At 43.5% G+C, this 13731-nt stretch overlaps 1 protein-coding gene across 5 annotated transcripts in view; it reads right to left on the bottom strand.

Annotated features, from left to right (window-relative positions):
- ITPR1 (inositol 1,4,5-trisphosphate receptor type 1) overlaps nt 1-13731 on the bottom strand; it is a 163489-nt gene that overhangs the window by 40951 nt on the left and 108807 nt on the right. For all 5 annotated transcript variants that reach the window (XM_034066017.1, XM_005149436.2, XM_005149437.2 and 2 more), the window contains 3 exons: nt 6647-6827; nt 5772-6025; nt 459-659 (listed from right to left, as the gene is read on the bottom strand). In XM_034066017.1, coding sequence (XP_033921908.1) covers nt 459-659; nt 5772-6025; nt 6647-6827 — 636 coding nt within the window. The remainder of the gene's footprint in view (nt 1-458; nt 660-5771; nt 6026-6646; nt 6828-13731) is intronic.

Raw genomic sequence — 13731 nt, 5'->3', positions numbered from 1 at the left:
GACTATGACTGCAAACAACCTCAATGTGCTTATCGCCTCCATTAATGAAGCTAAAGAGCTCAACCTTCTCCCATCAGGCTGGGGGGCTACATTCCTGGTTTAATTTACACCAGGCAACAGAGCTGGGGTTTAGAAACATTTTAACTATAGAGTGTTTCAAACACAAAAGTTCCCTGCTCTCCCTGTCTGTCAAGTCTCATAAAACAACTTAAATTCTAGGAAAGCAAGAAAATCTCTGTTGCTTTGACTGGTTCAACTCCTCAGAGCGAGCCTCAAGAAAGAGAAGTTGATTATTACGAGTTCATGAAGAAAAAAACAAACCAGCCCCTTTGTAGGCCAAGTCAAATAAGCAGAGTTGCAAGACAATCCAAGTGTAGAGTGAGAGCCAAGCCCAGGAGAGCACGTGCTGCAGGTGAAGGGAGAAAGGGTCATGCTTTTCACAGCTATAGATGTATTACCTGGTTCTCATGGCAAGGTCCTTGACAGTACTCGGTCAAACTTTCCAGTGTCTGATTGATGAGCGCTACGTTTTTCTCATTTATATACAGACCAAGAAGGCCAAGTCCCCCAGTTGTGCTTCCACAGATGCAGTCCAGAAACTGCAGGGTCTCACACACCAAGTTGTAGTTGGTCTTGTTGTTCTGGCAGCGTAGGAAGTTCTGTGAGGAAGCCAGGAAGGAAGGGAGAAAAACCAAACTGATACTTGGACCATAATATTTTATTAAGTTCATCAACCCACAATTGCACTGCATGGTATATTGCACTGATGTCTGTACAAGGAATTTAAGCCTCTTTCAGAGCTTGCTTGCAAGGTACTGCTCTCTTGAGAAGCTTGTTGGTTTCAAGTTCTATAGAAGACAAGCAGCAATAAACAGAGTGCATCCACTACAGCACTGAAACCCAACATGGTATCAGCCACTCACTGGTGATCAGAACTCTCCTGAGCCTGGAAGCTTTCTTTCTAGCATACCTACTACATTACACTGCTAACCACCACTCACAGCACTCTCCTCCCAAGGCCCTTCTCCAAGAAAGAAGCAGCAATGCCCTGGCTCCACAGAACACCCTGCACAAAGGGTGAGGATGTACCTGACTGTACCCCTTGAAAGGGGGCATCTTGAAATGCAATTCTCTCAACTGCATTTCTTCCCACATAATTACTATAATCCCTGCTTGCAGCTGCTGATTAGGAGCGGCTCCTCTAATGAAACGCCAGATTTACCAGTGTGGTTGAAACAGGTTTCCTCTCTCCTGTATTGCAAATGAAAAAAAACCAAACCAACAACCACCAAAACAAAGAAGAACAAGAATGAACAACAATTCCCCAGTGACTCAGATACTGTTTGTCGGTGTATTCCCAGCAGCATCCTGTAAAAATGGATGGCCACTACCATTTTCTTTCCTTTGAAGTTTCAGGACAACTCCTATCTAGCTTAATTCTAGCAGGTTAAAAAATACTTCAAAGGTTAAAAAAACCCCACAGGTGAACAAGATGCACAGGACCATGGAACCACCAAGGTCTTCCCTGACAGCCTGCAGAGGAGCGCTGTTAACTGATTGCCTCCAGTGTCTGCGTCAGACTAGTAAGTCTTTTAAGGCAAAGAGACTGAGAAATTGCCAGATTCAATTGAAAGCTAAGCTATAAAAAGAAAAGTCTGTCTATGAATGCAGACTAAAGGTGACAGTGATTCAGCACATTTCAGCTGATTGCTCATTTAGTATCCTGACTTTTGATTAACTTGTCAGAATGTAGAAGGTTGATGCTACAAAAATCACAGCTCGTGCCTTCCCTCCAGGAAAAAAAAGCAAAAATAATGGATAATATTGAATGTGATTAAACAAAATGCTTCCTGGCTGCGGTATGGCATTTATTCTGGTTATAGCTAGGTTTATACCAGCCTTTAGCATCTTGATCCTAAGTCAATGAACAGAAAGGAAAGAGGAGGAAGGAGGCACAGAAGGACAATGTTAGATGGCTAAACAAGGGGAAGGAACAAACTGTAGAAAACAAGACCCCACTGCTCTGTGAGAAACTGCCCCAGGGAACGTCTGTTGCTAATTTTCTGTCGTCCAGAGCATCTCACTGGCTACAGAGTGGGAACCCAACTCATCAGTATTGAACGTGCCATCCTATTGCTTCCAGTGGGAATGAACCCAAGGTCTGTTCCACCCACAAGACTCTGGATTCAGAATAAAGAGTGACAGTGGCAGGTTCAGCTTGAACATATGAAAATATGCAGCTGGTGGGATCCTCAGGAGAAAAGGAGGGGAAGAGCATCCATACTGCCTGACATTAAGGAGCTTACATACTCAGTTGAGAAACACTTTCAGATGGGATGAAGTGCACTCAGACTCAGGCAGTATTTAAACTCCTACCTTTGTGAATAACCGCCTGGAGGTACTCAGCTGACTTCACACTCTGTTCATTTTTAGGGAGCCCAGTCCTCCCCATTTCTGGGACGTGTGACCAGATAGGGCTACACTTGTCAAAGCAGCATCTGCAGCCAGTTCTTAATGCCTCTGCAGCATGTCAGGGTGTTGGGGACTTTGCTTCCCAGTACACAGCCTAAAGCCAAATACCCTTTAGAGCAAACACAATGACTAAAAATAAAATTGGCTTTCAGAATGCTTGCTTGATTTGTTCGAGCAGGGCTGAACACCGAGTCCTTGGAAGGAACAGTTCTACCATGTAAGTGGGTAATGCCCCCAGAAGCCTAAATGTTTTCTTTGGACAGTCTTTTGTTTTAGCAGAAATCCGATCCCCAATTGGAAAAACTTTGCAAAGCAAGAACATAAATAAAAAAGGTCTTAGTAAAGAGGCATATTTAAATTGCCAGGTTTTTCTTTACAAGCAACCAGGTAAAGCAAGGCATCCAGCACTGAATACAGGCTTGCACTTTGGTCTTACAAAGTTAGTTCTCACATGCTCTTCTTGCCTAAAACATGGCAAGCTAAACCAGCTCACGTTCTGCATGCAGCAGTAACGCTTCATGAGCCAAACTACTGAAACACCTCCCTGCAACATGCAGAGCTTTAATGGTCTTTACTACTCAGGCTTTGTCTCCAGGGATTACGAATAAAAGCAAGTCACATCTAATGTTGAAAGTTATATCAGTTCTTGCTTTATTTTGCACAAAAGCTGTACTTAACCTACCAACTTAGACCTGTAATCTGAGCATGACTGCCTAGCATACTACCACAATGTTTTTATTTCACAGAAATATCACATGCTATAGGAAAGAAAAGAAATGGACCATTATTTTTCTGATGCACTTAGGATTTTTAAGTGCAACACTGAAGCTGAAGGCTTCTGGGTATCAGCTGCCCAGGCACTGACTGTGGAAGGAGGGCACTGCTCCCTGCTCTGTGGTGAATCCCTGTTCCACTCCTCCTCACCTCCAGCCAGGGCAGCTCCTGCTCAGAGCCAAGTGCTCGCTGGATGCTTCCCTCACCTTGTCACGAGTTCAGTTCTCGTGACTGGCTCCGTAGTACACAGGGACAGTGTCATTCAGAAAGGAGACAGCACAGAAAAGACCTCCTGAGGAAACTGGTGGGGCTGTAGCCCAGTCAAAGCAGATCAGACAACAAAAGCTGGCTATAGAGCCACGGCAGCTTTGCTTCCAAGGCTGAGCTCTCGCACTGAATCAGAGGCAAATTTAATAAGAGCACCCAAGTATCTGTGTGCTGAGAGAGAAACAGAAACACCAAGAGTACTGCACAGCAAAACCCGATTTCAGCCTGAAGTGGGTAAGGAAACACACTTGTGTTCACCCATCTGTCTCAGTCCTTGCAATAACCTGAATGAGATATTAGAACTCCTCCTCCTCCAGACCCATAGAGTAAGCTGGAGGTGGACAGCACCCTGACTGTCTGCAATGCAGAACAAACTGCAGCTGTATCTGCCAAGGGAACACTTGAGTGATGCAAAAGGCACGGTATTGCAACTCCCTAAGCCATTTCAGGAAGATTTCCTCCTCATCCAAAACACACACTGACTCTTACAGCCATACCTTGCATTTTCTTGGGTTTGCACATCATCAGGCTACTCACAATTGCTAACAGCTTGTAAAACGCTTGGTTTGATAAAGCTACAACTGCACTGGGCAGGTGATTCCTATTAACTTCTAACCTAAATCTAACTTGAGAACCACTCAGGCCAGTTTGTGCACTGGCTTGAATCCAATTTTCTCCTATAGCCTTCAGTGCTTAGCCAAAGACAGCAGCAGCAAAGGATCATGTGCGTGCGGTTTGGACTACTGCCACATAAAACTGCATCCTGCTTGTCTCCGACATCGCTAATGGCATGAAAATTGTTTGTCAAAACAAAGATCAAATAGTTTTTTGAGAGAATGAGGAGAAAACCTGATGTACGGAACCTCAGCACCTATGAAATGCTATGAGATGCACACGTTCATGGCACAGGAACATTACCATACAGATTTGATTTCATATATTGCCAGCAGCGGGGCATTCCAGTTCAGTGGAAGTGATTTGGCAGGTCTGAAAAGCACTCATGCAGGGTCCTACACTTCTGGTGTGCTGTATAACAATATGCAATCAAGGCAATTATCCCTCCTTTATGACGGCATTTAGTACATTGTACTGCATCTCACTAGCTCCTCGCTTGCCTCCAATTCTAATCCAGCGGCAGTGGTTATGCTGAATAAAAATCACTTTAATTGCTGTCCATTTGTAAGCAAAAACTCTTACCTCCTGCGGAGGCACGCGCTAGATAAGATTACCAACATACAAGATCTGTGCTCGCTATTTTAAATCATACAAACACATCTCAGAGTATCACAGGACTTCTGAGGTTGGAAGGGATCTTTGGAAACTCCAACTCCACTTGCCCTGTCATGAGGCATCACCAAGCAGAGCCTGGCTCCGTCCTCTTCACATCCCCCTGTCAGGTATTTGTACACACAGGTGAGATATCCCAAGCTTTTGCCTCTCCTGGCTGACCTCTCCCAGCTGTCTCTGCCTCTCCTTGCCCATCAGATGGCTCTGGTCCTTTGGCAATCTACAGTTTGTGAAGGCTGGTCTTAACCAGCAGCGAGCAAAGTGAAGATGGAATTGAGCACCTTGGCCTTCCCTGTGTCCTTTATCATCAGGGCCTCTGCCACATTCAGCAGAAGACCCATGTTCTCCCTAGTCTCCTTCTGCTGTGCGTACAACCTAAACCCTTCTTGTTGCCCTTCATGTCCCTCACCAGATTCAACTCCAGCTGAGACTTTTCTGACACCATCACCATTTGTTCAACTCTATGCTCATGAACAGATCCATGAAAACCCAGGAGAAGCTGCTTACTGGAAAGCAGTGTGATTCCTATTTACTTCTAACTCAAACCTAACTTACACAGTTCTGGAAGATGCACAGCTTTCAGAAGAAGGCTGGAAAGCATATGGTCGATTGCTGCTGGAACCAAAGTCCCAACACTCTATTTTTCTATATGACTTCTTTTATTTTCCTTCCCCTGTCAAAAATAGACCAGTAACTTGACAGCAGAACACTTGCTTGCTTTAAGTATGTACTTTTAAAAAGCCATGTCAGGTGTTCATCCCACCATCTTTTACACATATTGAAAATACCACTGAACACTGGATAACTGACCTTCCCTGTATTTGCCCCTCAAGATATACTCTTTTTTTTGGCTAAAGAAAATAGCTGGTTATGTATCAATTAAAAAAGACACAGGATTAACGAGACTGATGGGAATCACAGTGACTGCATGAAGTGACACAAGCACGGCTGCTCGTGGAGCCAGACTGTACCTGCAAATCCCGATTGTGGTTTTCACAGAGCAGCTGCAAGAACCGGAGGATGGGTTGCATTATTGAGATAACAGCACTCATCTCCAGGTCATCTTTGCTCTTGTCTGCTGCAGACTGTGCTCCTTCTCCTGCCGAATAATGGTCATCAGGATCAGCCTCCCTCCGATAAGTGTTATAAGCCTTTTTTGTAGCTGCAGAGGCCTCCAGTAACTGATCCCGCACTTCCTCGGTAATTTGGCTCATTGGTTCTCTCACTACAACACACAAGAACAGCTCTTCCTTAGGCAAAATGAATAAAGGGGACCAGAAAAATCTATTCACACATTTCCCGCTAGTTTCACACGCAGGCCAGCTATTCATCACCAGTTCTTTTTGTCAGTATGTTTAGTGTGATGTGAGGGTCTCGAGTTTAGAAGGGTATCATGTCACATTCTTTGCACCTTTTATGCGAACCGTATTAAAGTTACAAATTCTGGTATTAATTTGTTAGGGTGCACACATCTAGAACTATCAGGAGTTACAATAAAAGGACCTGCTATCAAAGAAAAACAGGATTTCTCCACTTATTGTTAGAGAAGGCACTGACCACAACCCACAGTCCAGGGTCGTTACTACGGATCAGATTTGGGCAGCTTGTCACGATAGACAAGGCGGCAGAGTCTCATCTCAAATACTTTTTCATCATTTCAATAGCACAATCTCACAAATGGATGAAGAGGGGATGAAGCTCTTGAAATCCTGAGCCAGGGCACCACTGATCTCTGAACTTTGTTCTGTGGGATCAGAGATCAGAGCATTATTGCAGCAATTGAACTGAGTTCAAAACACAGCATTTTACTCCCTCGTCACTTCAGAAACGAACAAGCAGGGATTACCTCTTTTCCTGTTCGGTACATCTCTGTCTGAGTCTTCATCTTTCTTTTTATTTCCTAAGTCACTAGTGTTGACTGTGACAGTAGCCTTGATTTCTTGCTGTGCCACTTTCATGCGATCATAAAAAACCTTAAAGAACTTTTCAGATTTCTTATCTTCCGTCAGTCGGCAGAAGAATGAATGCTACAAGGGAAAACGAGAAAGGTTGGGTATCGCCGTACGCAGGCTGCAATACAGATTATTTCACCTTTCTGCACTGCGTGATATCCTGAAGGACTGGGAGGTTAATTAGTTTTCAGTAAACTGAAACCTGGAGCAATGGAAACTTGTATTTTATTGTCAAGGAAGCCCAAGTGTCTCAGCTGCATTAACTCCCTTATTATCAACTTGCAAATATATTTTTAAGGAGAAGTGAGCGCAATAAATAATGCCAGCCCTAATACATCTAGGCAGCACACTCTCAACAACGTAATTAAGGTAAGTACAATGAATTAAGGTAACGACAATGGAATGATCTATAATTTGATTCTCAGTTCAGAAGAGCACGTGAGCAAAATACAGAGGAAAAAGAACTGTCCTGCCTTCCTGCCCTCAAATCTAAGGGACTATGACTCATAACACCATAGTTGATGTTAATCACAGTCCAAAACCGCACAAACAGGGCAATGTAGTGAGGGACATTTTGTGCTAAGTTCCCAGTGTCCCGTCTGTAGCAGACGTCTTAAAGCTCCTTTTAATTCCTACTCTAATACATCTTTAAGTGACAGAAAAGCTCAAAGCACCGACTACTTATAAGAAGGTTTATTAGTGTTATTCTGCCCATATGTGCGCAGAGGCAGAAAGTTCTTCCTAAAATTGAGGAGAATACAAATCATGTACAGGTCAAAAAGAAGCCAACACAGTGAGTGATCAGACGATTCTTGATGAAACCAATATGCTGTTACATAAATCAGGACCAGAGCTTAAACACGACTGAAGGATGAACTTGTAAGTGGGTCACCTTATGCAGAGTATTATGAAATTAGTTAGCATTCTGCAGCAGCTCACGATCCAACAGCTTTACATGATGAATAGGAATGAAGCCTGATTTATTGAAAAAAACAAATTAAAATGGGAATAGCAATATATCCTGCCTGTTTTCCTGCGAAGCCGAGTGCACAAGGCTGTCTCTGGTACGCCTGCCTTTGATCACTCCCAAGCAGCTGCCGTCAGAACAGCACTGAATGACTTTGAAACACTAAGAAAGTTGCATCTTTGATTACAGACAGCAGAGAAGCACTACTATTTAAAGAAGTTGGTCAATATTCACATGAGATACCCCTGCCACCACTGCAACACCTTCTACCTGCCCAGAGCAACTCAGATAAACTTTAAAGGGTTCCTTCTTACTTCTACTGATTAACAGAGAGGAGGGAAAGGAGAAGGACCTAACATGGACATCACACCTCTGCACAGCCAGCCACACTGGTACCTCCTTCTGACATCCACTTCTACAGTCCATAAACCAGACATATCAGGGCACTGGAAGAGTTGCCTTCTTCTGAAAGTCATTGCTACAGAAACACTGCTGGGCCTTATGACATGACACAAGATAATATGGGTGGCCAATTCATTTAGTAGTATTTAGTAATATCATTTAGTAATTATTCTCTAGCTCAATGCTGTATATAAAGAATGTTTATGTTTTCTTATAAATTATAACCAAATTATAACTGTCTGAATGACAGTTTGCTTATCCAGATATTCATTTTTCAGTTCCAAACTGGTTCTTTCACCTGACCAGACCTAATGGACAGAATGCTATCCAACTACAATCATAACCCAGAGATACATTAACATAGTTTCCCTGAGCTGCTGACAAGTAACCAAACCCATGGCTGGGTTATCTGGACAGCCAACACAACAAAGCACAAGTTGGTAGCTACAAGTACAGATAGAGGAATGCACTTAAGTTGCATCTTGAAAATTTCACTTTACCAGTACTATGAAATGAGGATACCTATAATAATATTTTACAGCTAGACCAGTGTAATCCATTGGTCCTAGAAAGGGTAACCATCTTCTGAAACAATACCATGGCTTGCTCATCAGGTGTTCTCACCTTGCTGCACATCTCAAGAGCCTGGTACAGGAGGAGTTTCCCTGTAATGAAGCAGTGGTAAAGGAAAAGGTTTTTTTTTTTAGATGAACCAGACTGAAGAAATACCTTGTATGTGAGTAATTGTTAGGTGCTGACAGGCTTGATTTCTGTCGTCTTTTCAGGCTTCTTTAACTGACTTTCCACTGCACTTCAGAAAAAAACCCCAATGAAACGAACATTTCCAGTAAAGCTTTCTTGTACGTGCTGCGCATACATTCAATGGTTGTCACAAAAGGATTGTTTCAGTTGAGGTCAGGATGCCTAACACCTTCACACATATGAATGTACCACATGCCAGCTATCAAAGATACGGTATTTTAAGAGGTGTGATCTTGCACGTTGTACTTGAGCAGGTAACTGGTGGTGATAATTCTGACAGAAGTCCTAAAATTTATTTACAGATATAGCCCTTAAGCAAAAAAAAAACCAAAAAGACAAAAATCTCCCTTTTAAGAATGGAAATAGAGTGGCCATTTTAGAATACCGTATGCTAGGATCTTGGCTTGCACATAAACATTGAACAAGCAGGACTGCTGAAAGAGCAAGCATGCCAGGAGAGCATCTTGGGACAAGGAGAACAGCAAACCTCTACACTTGTACATGGTTTTGAAGAAGAGTGCTTTTAACATACCCCTGACACAGCAGCACTTGACATCAGCCATCCTTTTGAGGGGCCCCTAACCCACAAGCCAAGTGTCTTGCAGCAGGATGGAGAGCTCCCCTCAATGTGCATCAGGCAGAGAAGCCCAAGCTAGCTCCTCATCTCCAGACAGACCTTGCTAATTCAGCCACCACCAAGCTGAGACTTGAGATCTCCTAGAAACCCACAGTAAGACAGGGAATGGTGACCCCTAACATACCAGTACATGGATTGTACCTGGCTGTCCCAGTATGAGGTACAAAAGGAAATGATACCTGAAAGCAAAGTGAAGATACGAGCTTCATCTTATCCTCAAGATGCTGGTGATGGACCAATTGCCTGCTCTTGTTAGAGAATGAATGTTATAATCATGCAGCATGAAACTGTATTTTATTTCAACTGTGTTTTGTTAATGAATGTTATTATTGCCATCAAACAAGGGACATCACATGACACACAAGACCATGAGGTTTGCTTTATGCATGCCAGGTTCAGCAAACAGCTTTACAACTACATGTACCTCAGTGACACACAATATATCTTCAGAGCACAGCAACCAGCTGATTAAATGAACCAAGACTCCTCTGATGCGAGAATATCAGAGATAACATGATTGCAATTAATTACACAGCCACAGAATGAAAGGAACTCAAAAACATCCACATGTGACATGCACAGGCTTCTAACGTGACAGCCACGCTCACCATGCGCAGGACACCATGCTCAGTTCTCAACCCTTTTCAAAGACAGAACAACTACCATCTACACAAACTCATTCAAAACTAATGTGGGGCAATGGAAAGAGCTTTGTTAAGAGACAAAAGGGGAAATTCTTCTTGCATAAAGTTTACAAGTTCAAACTCTTGCAGTGGCTAGAGTATATGTATTTTTTTGGTGCATTGTTTCCATACAGGTATGAAGCACTTAGTAAGCAGCAGTATGCTGCTTATTTTACAGGCATATACATGAAGCCTTATGATAAGCCTGGATTCTTTTTGAGAGGATGGAAGAACAACCACCCAGCATGGACATTGCATACCTGCAAAGCTAGCAACAATCTGGAGATTCTTTCTCTAGACACCAAAAGTGGTTCATTAAAGTACCACAGAGTAAAACAACTCATAACACCAGGTACCAGGAAACATATGGAATAACCTCCTCTTCCTTCTCCTCTCTACCACCCAACTCTGCTCCTAAAGAAATCCAACCAGACACCTCACGCACAGCAGAATACACCTCTTACACCTTTCCCCCTCCACCACACTGCTTCTGAACCAAAGGATGATGGTAAGGAAGTACCATTACCACACCATCTATGACTTAATTTCCCTGGTCCATGCAAAACATATTGCAGAAGAGAAGCTGTGAACCAAGTGACTAATTTCACTAGAAAATAAATGAAAGACTAAGTTCAAACTGTAGCACATTGTTCAGCTACAGCCTGGCCTGCCCTCGAGCACCATCACCTCTTTGCTCTCACTCATTAACTAAGCCCAAAGCTGTGTTTAAGTAATGGATCTTCTTCAGAAAAGCATCCTAATCTTTCTTCAGAAGGCATCAGAAATGATAAACCTGGTCTGTCTGGAGTCTGTTCCAGTGATTAATAACTGTTAGAAACATGTGACTGAGCTCCTTAGTATGTCACTAACTTCCAGTCACTGATTTTATTTTTTAAATGTCTCTTCTGTAGTTATCTCCAGGAACTTGGCATCTTCTCCCTTTCCAATTATTTACATGCACCGTTAAATGTGTACCTACCTTGTTTGCTGATCTGAATACACTCTTTTTGCTTGCTGTTAATTCAAATTCATATAATTTTCTGTGGCTATTATTTTTGGCACGTTGTTAAATATTGCAGATCATGAAAAATGCAGATTGCAGAATCACATTAAAAAAAGATAATAAAACATCAGCAAGGCATGGGCACATTTCCACTTCATCTCTTCTCCTTGCCTTCCAAGACCTTTGACATATACAGTGTACATAACATACATAGTTTCTGATGACGAGTGGAAGAGCAGGTCAGCCTAACTACCCAGCAGTTCAGGGAAGTGGGATTACAGAGACAGGATAACCCCACAGCATGGACAAATGCTCCTCACCAACAAATCGGTGGCAACCTTCTTTCTAACCAGCAGAGCTGTCATCTGCCCTTGGGAGAGTGAAGCCATAAATGCAGCAGAACAACACCTTTATGTAAGGTGTACGGGGTGCAGACCCAGCTAACTAATTATAGAACCACAGCGTGGTTTGGGTTGAAGGGACCTTTAAAGCTCATCCAGTTCCAACCCCTGCCATGGGCAGGGACACCTTCCACCAAAACAGGCTGCTCCAAGCCCTGTCCAGCCTGGCCTTGAACACTGCCAGGGATGGGGCAGCCACAGCTTCTCTGGGCACCCTGTGCCAGTGCCTCAGCACCCTCACAGGGGAGAGTTTTTCCTAATCTCCTCTGTCAGTTTAAAGCCATTCCCCCTTGTCCTGTCCCTGCATGCCCTTGTAAAGTCCCTCTCCATATTTCATTGTCCCCCTTTAGGTATCAGAAGACGGTTATAAGGTGTCCCCTGAGCCTTCTCTTTCCCCAGGCTGAATAATCCACTACACATTTAATGACCCTACAGTAAATTTAACAATGAGTGAGTCTACACCCAGCGTAGGATTGTTAAATGGGGGTGTAAGGAGTCGGGGAAGAGAGGAACCAGCTGAAAGCAGCTTATTCCTAGCTCTCGCCTTTGAAAAGCTTATCCAGCTTTGCCTCTGTGTGCTGTCACCTTTATTGGGAACAGCTTCTCCTACACTGTTACCTGTTAGCTGCATCTGCCCTGAAGTCAGAACTGTTTTGCCAGCCAAGAAAAGGAACAACCATTCACTTGTTTTGCATTGAAAAGCTTCACTTTCCACCCCAGACTCTGTAATTACAGGCTGGACCGTATGCCCTGAGTGATAATGTTGTGAGAAATACAGCTAAAAACCTCTTAGCAAGCCCTGGGTTGAAGATGCATCTGCTCTGATGTGTGCTTCCTACTGCAAGAAGGGTGGCCAGACTTTAGGCAAGCATTTGGCTGCAGTACCCAAACAGAGATTGCCATCATGCCGCAGAGGACAGAGCATTTGCTGGACCACACCCTCTGTAATTCAGGGAGCTGTTTCAACAGACCACAGCCACTGAGCCCTGCCAGACCATCCCACCAGATCCCACAGAACTCCCCAGGAAAGCAAACATCTGATTACCAATAAACGAGGGAAAGCAAAGCCCCAGCAAATACCTCACAAATTAAAGCAAACTGCTGTCATCTCCCTCCCCATTCCTCTAATGCCAGTGAACAGAAAATACCCCGTGAACTTAACTTTGCCAGGGATATTCTGGAGAGGAAAGTCCCTCCAGATACAAGAGAAAGAGCAGCTACCTGGCTTCAGCTCAGGACATTTTATTCCAACACTAGACAGAAATTATGATGGGGATGTTAACTTGCTTGGGTTATCCGGACAGGCTGCCAGCATGAACTAATGCAAAACTTCTGTGCTACTTCATGCTTGCGGAAAGAGCCTGCCACCCCCGTATGGTTGCTTCTAGCTGGACTACTTCAAAGCAGCCACATTTTGAGGGGAACAGCACTGCTAACACAAGCACCAAATTGAGTACAAATGCCAACCCTTTCCATTCTGCCTAAACATATTGCAAGGGCTTAAACTGCAGAGAATTCAAACCCAACTTTGCGTTCTCTCCCCCTCATTTATTTATTTTAAATATCGCTGATTCCTCTCTTTTCTTGAAATCTTTCGTATGTCCTGGCTCCCTAAAGATCCATCACTCTGGGGCGTGAGTGATAGATATCATTAGTCTTGCATAGCTTAAGGAAACGGCAGCTGAAGTATTTTGTGCTGAACATACTTCACAGTTTGAAGTAAACCCATAAGGAAAATCTGCCAGAACACCTCAATTGCCTGTTTCTTTTGCAAACTGTAAAATAAACTTTGTCCTGAAAGCAGAAGGGGGACTTCCCAGCTCTGTTTCTCACAAATAAGACAAACACTGTCTCTGCCATGGGCATCCACACACCATCCTCCAGGGCTCTGCTCTGTGCTGGAGATTCTGCTCCACCTTCCGGAGGATGTTTCTGAAGGGGTACAAGCAAACACAGACTACCCCATGGAATCACTGATCCTTCCCAACCAGCTTTAAGTAAAAGCAGCCGCAGAATTACACCACTTGATTTGGGAAGAGCCTGTATAGCCTACATGTTGTCCTACTGCACCTAAAACCTTGATGGAATTTGAAGTCATTTCACAAAAAGGAAAGTAAGAATAAG

The sequence above is a fragment of the Melopsittacus undulatus genome, chromosome 9 (assembly GCF_012275295.1).
Source record: "Melopsittacus undulatus isolate bMelUnd1 chromosome 9, bMelUnd1.mat.Z, whole genome shotgun sequence".
Classification (NCBI taxonomy): domain Eukaryota; kingdom Metazoa; phylum Chordata; class Aves; order Psittaciformes; family Psittaculidae; genus Melopsittacus; species Melopsittacus undulatus.
This window is presented reverse-complemented; position numbering and strand designations above follow the sequence as displayed.